Source organism: Hypomesus nipponensis, chromosome 25 (genome assembly GCF_054491055.1).
Source record: "Hypomesus nipponensis isolate SF chromosome 25, ASM5449105v1, whole genome shotgun sequence".
NCBI lineage: Eukaryota > Metazoa > Chordata > Actinopteri > Osmeriformes > Osmeridae > Hypomesus > Hypomesus nipponensis.
The window spans coordinates 4,992,724-5,003,112 of record NC_140385.1 but is presented as its reverse complement, the minus strand read 5'-3'; the positions used below and the strand labels follow the sequence as shown (position 1 = coordinate 5,003,112).

Sequence of the window (10,389 nt, the reverse complement as noted above, 5' to 3'; positions counted from 1 at the left end):
AGGACTGGTCTGCTGGCCCAGGAGGAAACATCAAACCCCTCCTCCAGTCCACCGCCTTCTCTCTCTCTTTCCCTCTCTGTGTCCCTCTCTCTCACTCTTTTTCTATCTCTGTCTCCCCTGTTCATTCTCCTTCCCTTCCCCCTTCTCTCTCTTTTCATCCCTCTCTCTTTTCCTGTCTCTGGGGAGCTGACCCCCACACACACACCCTTCTCCTTATATCACATACTAATTACAAGAAATCTGGAGAGGCGGTGGGTCTTCCGTGGGCGGGGGAGGGGTAAAGACAGGGTTGGTGGGATGGTTCTAGAGAATTGATGAAAGGGAATTGATCCCATGACATGGAACACAAAGGGGATTCTTTGTTGAAGATGTCACTTAGATTGGCATGGGGGGTGGCGGAAGGGGGGGTATGCCAGGTTGTTTGTGTTGTTTGGTGTGTTTGTTGTTGTTTTGGGAGGGGGGGATAGTACCAAAATCAGGTAATAGGAAGGAGAAAAAAAGAAAAAAAATTACACTAAATTTGAAAATGCATAAAGAATACAAATAAAAAAACAAACCATAAAACGTTAGTGGCTTTATGAGGAATAGAAATAGTAAAGTGATAGGCAGTAGTAGAAGAAAGAACTCTAATGGTTTCAAATAAATAAAGCTGTCAAAGAGGAGAAGGCTTGGGTTAGGGCTTGGTGGTTGAGGAGGGCCGTTTGCACGCTCTCTCCCTCCTTCTCTCCCTCTCTCCGTCCTTCTCTCCATCTCTCTCTCCATCCATCCCTCCACCCCATCACTCCTCACGGAGCTGCAGGCGGTAACGGTGGTAACGGATCTGGAAGAACACCCTCTCCAGAGGAGAGCAGCTCATCCCGGGGAGCCGGTAGACCTCGCTCTCGCCCGTCCGCCGGAAGCCCAGCGACTCGTACAGCTTGTGGGCGGCCATCTTGACGGCGGTGGTTCCCAGGACGACGGCGGCGAAGTTGTTGAGCACGGCGAACTCCAGCACGCGGCGGCCCAGCACCTTGGCGATGCCCTTGCCGCGGAAGCGCGAGTCGACGGACATGCGGCGCAGTTCCACCGTGTTTTCATCCTCCCGGCCCTGTGCTGCCACGATGCCCACCACCTGACCCTCCAGCACCGCCACCCAGAAGCAGGAGGCTGGTGGACAAGGGGGACATGGTTAGACTCAGATACCCTAACTCACACACTCCTCTTAAACAATCACACGCTCAAAAATACCCCATCCGGACTTGGTCAAACTCGGTGAACGTTTAATATGTTGGTCGAATAGGTTGAGCTCAGTTGTTTACGTTTGACTGCAGACAGCATGAGGTTCCGCAGGTTCAAATCCCTCTCTGTACGTCGCTTTGGACTAAAACGTCTGCTAACAAAATCTTGTTTGTCATAAAACTGGGCACCCACTCCCACCCACATCTCCTGGCATTCCTTCCCCACCAACAGTGGCTCTGCCTGGGGCCACCTGCAGAGCCATGACCCCTTGACCACTCATGTGAACCAAGACATCTCAGGTGACCAGGATGGCACCACAGACTAGGCTCACAGTGTTTCAGTGCATGGAGGTTTAGAGGCTGCCTTGCAAGAGAGTCTCACGTTGTGTGATTGAGTTTTAAGGCTGTGCTTGTTCCAGTCACGCCATTCAGATCAGACTTGATCGATTGTATCTCTTCAGGTCTAGTACACACAGTACAAGATGGATGGAGTTGAGAGCGAGCTGTTGCGATGAGACACTATATAAAAGAATGACTTGAGGCTTATTAACACAATCTCCTTTACAATGGCTTAGATATGTCTGAATAAAAGGAGCGAGGGAAGGATGAATGAATGAGACAGAGTCTGTTGTTTTAATGGCATTAGACTCACTGCGAGATGCTGATAATTAAAACTGTGATCATGACGAAGCGGCCAGTCGGAGCAAATTAGATCCAGCCTACAGTCGTACACAGGAAACACACACACACACCCTGGCGCACTCACACAAGTTTGCAGTTTACAGTCTTGACAACACATAGATGAACGCTCCACAACTATGTCGCAGGAAAGTTGTGTGCGTCAGTGACAATAGCCAGGTATTATGTATCTGTAAAGTAAGAGAATTCAGATAGTCACTCAGCTTTTAGGTCTCCAATACGAATCAATGGGATAATAACTGTAGGAGATGTCCACACCATGCAGAACAAGTTGTTCACCTTTATGAGTATCACTGCCTTCCCAGCCATATCACCTGTCTGCAGCAAACCCTGCTGTCTGGAAACAGTTACAAATCAATATGCTGAGCTTCTGGCAATGGAAGTCTGAGAGGGAAAATACGTTTCTGTTGGAGAAAGGGGCGGGGCAGTAAGGGGCGGGGCAGTGACCTTGTTGTCCCAGTCACAGGTCAGATTTTTGCTCCCTCATTCTGACTCAGGCACCAACATCTCGTCTCCCTCTGTCTTTCTGTGTCTTCTCTCTCACTCAATCTCTACAACGTTATCGCACACACACACGCACTTACACACCAGCATTACCCCACACACCCATGGTAATGACATTATCGTAATGTGCTGTACCGGGGATTTGAGGCCCCTTGGGTGTGGCCGGGATTACTCCTCATCCCCCGGGCTTGTTCCACTAACAAACAATTGTCGTCCGCCGGTTGCCGTGACAACCACCGGCGTAGTAGAGGGGGGGGGGGGGGGGCCGGGCCGGCGGGAAGACATCACGTCATCCAGTCTACAGGTGGAGAGAGGGAGGGAGGGAGATGTAGAGGGAAAGAGAGAGAGAGAGATGTAGAGAGGAGGCAGGCAGATACTAGTGGGGTCTGACCTTGGTTTTAATGAGGGGATAGACAGTCCATGGGTGCCGAGGTGACCTGATGATGTAGGCGCCGAGGCCTACGACCACGCCCTCAGTTCCTACGCTATCGGCCAGACTGCACCGCCAAGGCTGCTCCACGCCCCGGTCACATGGCATGTTCGCCACCTTCCCTGACAGGAAGAGGCATTTTGTCTGCAGCGGGCCTGTCCCAAGAGGGTTGTGTGTGTGTTTTAGATCCCCTCCCTACCATCTGTCTGAACGCAGCCTGTGCCAGTGATCAGAACTGGACATGGGAGCAAGCACGCCTATGTGTGTGTGTGTGTGTGTGTTGTGAGGAGAAAGCACTGCAAACATGAGAGAGAGAGTGTGTGTCTCAATTTGACAGAGACAACTTTGCGGTCTACAGATTCCAAGTGTGTGTGTGTGTGTGTCTGAAGGCTGTGCCGTGTCATAACACTAGGGGAGGGGCTTCTCCCTGTGTCATAACACTGGAGGAAGGGGTTCTACAGATTCCCAGCAGAGATGAAGCTGCACCAAGCGGATCAGTAGGTGACTTTGTTCCTGTGGTGCACACTGAGCTGTGGGCTCTCCGTGTTTCAGGCAGAGCAGGGGGGGGGGGGGGTCAGTCTAACCCCCAGACTGATGACGGGCATCTACACCAGCTTTGGGGTCAAAGGGCAGGGGGGCTGGGGCACCATTGTGAAGGTAAGGGGGTTGATTCCAGAAAGACAGACTAATCAGTATATACTGTAGATACATTGTGATCATGTGGTCAGAGAAGTGTTCTCTTTGTCCAGGCGCTCTCTTTCATTCAAAATCTATTTATGAGATTTGGATGTGGGGATGGATTGGATAGTGATATGGTGTGATGTGATATGATACTGTGAGACCCCCCCTCCCTCCCCATCACCACTCATTGAGCCTAACAGGATTATCCCTTTATCCCATCAGTCGAACCCTACCAGGGTAATTCTGTTGATAAGCGTTGAGTCTATGTCTGACTGGGGCCGAACGCTGCCCTCAGATGTATGTGTGCGCGAGCGTATGTGCGCGTCTCACCTTAAACAAAAGCTTGTAAGTGATGTGCTCAATTGTGTATCTAAATTCAAGCTTCTGACAAGCTAATCCAAGATCATCATGAATCGGGTGCCCGCAAGCCCCTCCCCTCATCTCCAGGTCCCTCCCACATACCCTTCCTCCCACAGACCCTTCCCCTGGCTGGGACAGAGAGCATGCTGGTAATATGGATCCATTATTGAGCACACATCAGCATTTTATCTGCCTGGCACCCATCCCTGAGTAATGGGTGCACACACACACACACACACACACAAAAAATAGCATACCCTGAAATGTGTCCCTGCAATATACACATGTATACATACACTGAAGATCAGGTCTCCACACGAACATGTGTTTAGCGAACATGAATTAAACATGTGCTGCGACAAGCCGTGGAACTCCCCTCTCCACCCTCCCTCTTCACCCTCCCCTTTCCACCTCTCCCCTCTTCACCCTCCCCTCTCCACCCTCCCTCTCCACCTCTCCCCTCTTCACCCTCCCCTCTCCACCCTCCCTCTCCACCTCTCCCCTCTTCACCCTCCCCTCTCCACCCTCCCTCTCCACCCTCCCCTCTTCACCCTCCCTCTCCATCTTCCCCTCTCCACCCTTCCTCTCCACCCTCTCCACCCTGCCCTCTTTATCCTCCCTCTCCACCCTCCCTCTCCACCCTCCCCTCTCAACCCTACCTCTCCACCCTCCCCTCTCCACCCTTCACCCGACTGCATCCATGTTCTGGCTGAGACACGCACATGCTCGCCAAGAACTCCCAAACAAACACACACCACACTATCAGGCACACACACACACAATCACACACACATACACAATCACACACACATACACAATCACACACACATACACAATCACACACACATACACAATCACACACACATACACAATCACACACACATACACAATCACACACACATACACAATCACACACACATACACAATCACACACACATACACAATCACACACACATACACAACCCAGGCTCCCTCAAACACACATCTACTCTCGAACATACTTACACTGATGCATCCACGCACACACACACAGTCCCTCCTAGCCCTGCTCTGGGTGCGTTACAGCTCCATTAACTCAGAGACATTGTGGAGGCATTAATCACTAAGGAGGCTGCAGCACTGGCCCTGTACCATTAGTTTTAATGCCGCGGCCCACAAGAGTATGTGTGTGTGTCGATGTTCATGTGTTAGATTAATGGGATGTGTGTTTGAGAGTGCTGGTGTGTGTGTTTGTGAGCGAGTGCCTTTATGTGTGTTCAGTACGCCACTGACACCAATCACTCTGCCCTGACCACTGACATCCCGTGCTAGGGAAGTGCAATTATCCTGTAAAGATCTGATTGGTCGCTGGAGAGTCTTCATATCGGGTTGAAAGACCAATCAGTGGCGATTGTTGTTTAAGTTAACAACACATTCTGTTTATGGTATTCATAGTATTGATTGAGGTGTTTCATGACTAATGTGTATATTGACGTACAGTACAATGCATGGTGTTCTGGTCCTACTTGTTCTCAGATAAAGGACTAGACCAGTAGTCTGGGTTACTGTGCAGGTTAAAACATCGGATTCAAACATCTCTTTCTCCCTCTTTCTTCCTCCCTCCATCTCCCATGACACTGCACTGTCACTTTACCTCATACGCACTGTCACTTTACCACATTCAGTATTATTTTTTATTATATATTATATTATATTGTATAGCTCTGCCAGTATTTTGTTGTACATTTTCTACATTTTAACTTGTTTATTTTGTTTACTGTATGCACCTGCCCACGAAAGTAAATTCCTTGTTTGTGACTACTTACTTGGCGATTAAACACTATTCTGATTCTGATTCCATATCTCTGGAGAAGCCCCTGAGTAGTATAACCATCCTTGTGTGAAGAAACTTCCACATCTTCAACACGGAGGAGAGGAGGAGGGAGGGAACGAAGAAAGCAGATCAAGGGAGAGCTGGGAGGAAGATGGGAAGTGAACAGAAGGAAGGAAGGGGGAGGGGAGACGGGAATATGGAAAGCGAGAGGCAGGAAGAGAGAGGGGGAGAAAGACAGAAATGGAAAAAGGGAGAGGGAGAGAGGAAGGAAACGAGGGGGAGAAAGACAGAAAGGGATGGAGAGGTCAGATTAATGAAGTGTTTGTGGACATGCTTCAGTTGATGAGCTAGGGACTTCCCCTGGGAGCTTCCTTTGTCTGTGTGCTACCCAGCAACCACTACCCCCCCCACACACACACACACACTTTAACCCTCCAACACACTCAAATATAGCCCTGCTGAGGTGCAAACCCTTCCCCCATGTCCTCAACCAGCGTTCCGTTTTTCTACCTCCCCCTCTCCCCCTCTCCCCCTCTTCCTATCTGAGTTATATTAAGCTGCAGGTGCCAGTGGAGGTAGCACACACTCTCTTCTTCCCCCTCTCTCTCTCTCTCTCTCTCCCTCTCTCTCTCTCCAGCTGTCTTTTTTCCTATGCTCTCTCTCCATCCCTGCAGAATGTGAGCTCACACGCTCCCTGGCCTGTCTAGACTGGGACTGGCTGCTCTGCATGAGACTGGGCCTGACCTCAGGTAATACACACACGCACACACACACACGTACACTCTCTCTCAGACTTCCCTGCTCTCTCCCTCCGTCTGACCCTAGTCCTAACCCTCACCCCTTAAAAATTGAAGCTTAACTTGCCAAATGGTTGAGTGTTTTCACAGAAGACGATGCAGAAAACCTGTTACAGTTTAAGATGGAGTCATTAACACACTGCATGGGTTGTATCTATTGATTGGTGGGTTGATTGATTGGTTCCCTGTCCTCATTGGTTGGCTGATAGTGTCAGGGGGCGGGTCTAGCTTCTTAGGACTCCGCCCCCCTAGTCTCTTTGTCCCTGTGCACTCACACACGTACACACACGCGCACTCACGTGCACACTGAGGTGACAGCTGGCTTTAAGGGACAGAAGAACAAGTCATTATCAGGTATGCACAGACACACACACACACACACACAAGGGAGATAAGGGTATTGATCGGTCATCTCCCGCCCCAATGTCCCAGGCTAAGGCTAGCTGGGGCTTGTAACACTAACACAGTCCCCTCATCTGTTGTAATGTAGTTAGTCTCTGATGACTGCTCCTAGCACCCTGACTCAATGGCTCTATGTGACTCAATGGCTCTATGTGACTCACTGGCTCTATGTGACTCACTGGCTCTATGTGTCTCACTGGCTCTATGGGACTCACTGGCTCTATGGGACTCACTGGCTCTGTTTGACTCACTGGCTCTATGGGACTCACTGGCTCTATGGGACTCACTGGCTCTTTGTGACTCACTGTGACTTGGGACTCACTGGCTCTATGTGACTCACTGTGACTTGGGACTCACTGGCTCTGTGTGACTCAATGGCTCTATGTGACTCACTGGCTCTATGGGACTCACTGGCTCTATGGGACTCACTGGCTCTATGTGACTCACTGGCTCTATGGGACTCACTGGCTCTATGGGACTCACTGGCTCTTTGTGACTCACTGGCTCTTTGTGACTCACTGGCTCTATGGGACTCACTGGCTCTATGTGACTCACTGGCTCTATGGGACTTACTGGCTCTATGGGACTCACTGGCTCTATGTGACTCACTGGCTCTTTGTGACTCTCTGTGACTTGGGACTCACTGGCTCTATGTGACTCACTGTGACTTGGGACTCACTGGCTCTATGGGACTCACTGTGACTTGGGACTCACTGGCTCTATGTGACTCACTGTGACTTGGGACTCACTGGCTCTATGTGACTCACTGTGACTTGGGTACAGAGACACCACGGACACACACACACACACTCTCGCTGAAGGAAATGAAATAAAGTTAGGCTAAATTGAGACAGAGAGACAAATCAATGATTTGGGAGACTTAGCACACATCTGTCTTATACCTGCTGTGACTAGCCAACAGTGGCAAACATACCTCTGTACGACATATGTTAGTGTGCGTGTGTGTGCGTTTGTGTGTGTGCGTGTGACGAATACTTGTGTCACATCATCCAGACAGAAAATGTGGTCACAGTCTGCCTCTCTTTCCCCCAAATGGAAATGTTTTGAGGCATGAGAAAAGGATTGATTTTCTAATTAGAGCCTGCAGTTGAGGAAATGGGGCTTGTCTGCCTCTCTAAGCTGTGCAAGGAGTGTCCTTATCAGCAGTTTTCCTCCAGCCAATCAATAGGTCCACATGCTCCCTTTGTAACCAATTGGAGGAGCCTGTCTTGCATATTTTATAAGCTTGCCTATGCAGAACCCCATTGAACTAATAGCTGTACAGGCCTAGGTTACTGTGTGTGTGCGTGTTAGCGCGTCTGTCTGTCAGTCAGAGCGCATGCGTATTTTCATTGTTTACTTTCATTGAGCGTTGTTCCTCTCCTCACCTGAAGAAACATACCAGAAGTTAAGCATCACCTGTGGACGGAGACACACACACTCTACAACTACGGGATGGGTTCCCTCTATTTAGTCAGAGTTACACTCCACCCGTCTTACCTGTAGGTTTCATGTAATATTCCTCGATGTCCGCCATGTCCGTTTGGAGCGCGTAATCCAGATAGTTGAGGATAACTTTCCTACTGTAGTAGTAACGCGCGCCCATGAGAATGATCGGCGCACAGCAGGTCAGCGCCAAGGACTGGGTCACAACAAAGCACATTACTATGGAGATAAGGAAGAAAAATAAACGACACCTGTCAGAAAAGAGAATCAAATGTTGATTTTCGGCGGAAATAAGCCCAACGTTAACAGAACAGTGACAGGGACAAGAAAACAACACACTGAATAACATTCAAATTTTAACTGTTTATTATATTTCTGATTATAAGGCCAATACATCAATCATTTAAATCGATTATGAATCGCTGTACAGTTGGCATAGGCTTGTGATAAGGTGTGATATGAACAAGGAGAAATGTCGGTGCGTGCATCCTGTTCATTGAACCGATTGTACATGAAGAAGTGATGCCTGCAAATTTAATGAGAGTCCTGAGAGACGACCTGAGCACCGCTACTATTTCCTAGCACCTCGTTGTGCAATGCTCCTCTGATCTGGAACACAGCAATAACTACACGAGCACACCTAGCAAGCCTGTGACCGTTTTTTACGTAGTCCGCTGTCTTCTCAGTGATTTACTCTTACCATGTGACATATGCAGGCATCATTAAAACATTCCAGCAGTGGAAGTGCGGTTTTGAAATGATTTACACTGAGATGGCAATGGGGCGAAGAAATGAAATTTGATTCGGAAATCATGTAGGCTAGTGCTTTTAGTGCGTAATTTCATTGTGATTCATTCTCAAGTATACAGTTCGTTTCAAGTTTCAAGCATAGAAATGTAAGATTTCGGAGATTGTAATAAATGATGATGAGGCTGTTATGAACAAAGCCTTGACTGCACAAGCACCGCCGCATCCCCTGCCGTGCATTAAAGGCGGAAAGCTGTCAGTGTATGATATGGGAGGAAGGGAGACGCATATAAGCGCGCGCAGGCACACATATACACAAACACACACACGCGCGCGCCCACACACACGCACACTATGGGCCATCGTCGATTTCATTCATTCATAGCATCGTGTGTCCGTGGCCGACGTACTATCATGTGCAGCCGGGACTGCCGTCTGTATACCTCATGCAGCATGCCTTTTTGTCCAAGTCTTTGTGTTGCATGAGCTACGTGCCGGTTTCAAAGCAAAAGGGGGGAACGACGTGTGTTATTGATACTTAACTTAATTCGTTGACAGAATTAGGACTGCAGTGTTATTTATAAACTTAATACAATGCACAAAAGTAATAGGCATCATTTCTAACGGACATGACATAAATGATGATGCTTATGCTAACCCCGTTAAGCTAAATGAATCAATTAACAGACAAATAAATGGCCTATGTTGTGTTCGGGCGGAATTACTCACATGTCAGAACAACGTATATGAACTGGGTTTCTGTTTGCTGTTTTAGTCCCCGAAATGCAGTATTAGGTATCCTCTCCATAATGCCTTCATAAAAGATTCGCCGCACTTCCACATGGTCCGTGCGCTCAAACTCACGGATAAAAACCTTATCTTTTCTCACATCCTTCTCCTCGTGAGGGTTTAGTGCAGGTGTGGAAGAAGTCCACATCTGTGAGGAAGAAACGATAATATCTTTTTTGGTCCCAGGTATCGCATCATGTTCGTCAGCAACAATTTTAGTCTCGCAAACCATTTTTGGAGACGAACAATGCATGCAACTGACCTAAAAACAAAAACTGAACTTGGAAAGAGGAAAGAAACGGTGGGATGATGCGTTTTAAATAGTGAAAGAAAAAAGACCGGTGTTCTGCGGCAACCCTGAGCGTTACTCACGACCAAGACTTGCCGGCGTATTTCAAGCACAATATATAATGCGACAGAACGGTCGGATTCAGATTCAGGGGTTGGGTGGTCCACGCACTGCAGAGATTGGCTTGGCCGCTCCACCGCGCGAATCTGATTGGG

At 48.7% G+C, this 10,389-nt stretch overlaps 1 protein-coding gene across 1 annotated transcript; it reads right to left on the bottom strand.

Moving 5' to 3' along the window:
- Nucleotides 1–385: 385 nt before the first annotated feature.
- On the bottom strand, nt 386–10,138 carry aspnat (aspartate N-acetyltransferase). Its single transcript, XM_084691701.1, has 3 exons — nt 9,826–10,138; nt 8,404–8,568; nt 386–1,146 (listed from the first exon to the last, which is right to left on the bottom strand). The coding sequence occupies exons 1-3, from the start codon at nt 10,136–10,138 to the stop codon at nt 779–781; spliced, it is 846 nt and encodes a 281-aa protein (XP_084547827.1). The 3' UTR covers nt 386–778.
- Nucleotides 10,139–10,389: the final 251 nt, after the last annotated feature.

Excerpts from the sequence above, each read along its gene's own strand:
- aspnat (XM_084691701.1), bottom strand. The coding sequence starts at position 10,138 with ATGCATTGTTCGTCTCCAAAAATGGTTTGCGAGACTAAAATTGTTGCT. Across the intron at positions 8,569-9,825 it reads CATATACGTTGTTCTGACAT|TAATGTGCTTTGTTGTGACC; the intron begins GTGAGTAATTCC and ends TTATCTCCATAG. Across the intron at positions 1,147-8,403 it reads ATATTACATGAAACCTACAG|CCTCCTGCTTCTGGGTGGCG; the intron begins GTAAGACGGGTG and ends CTTGTCCACCAG.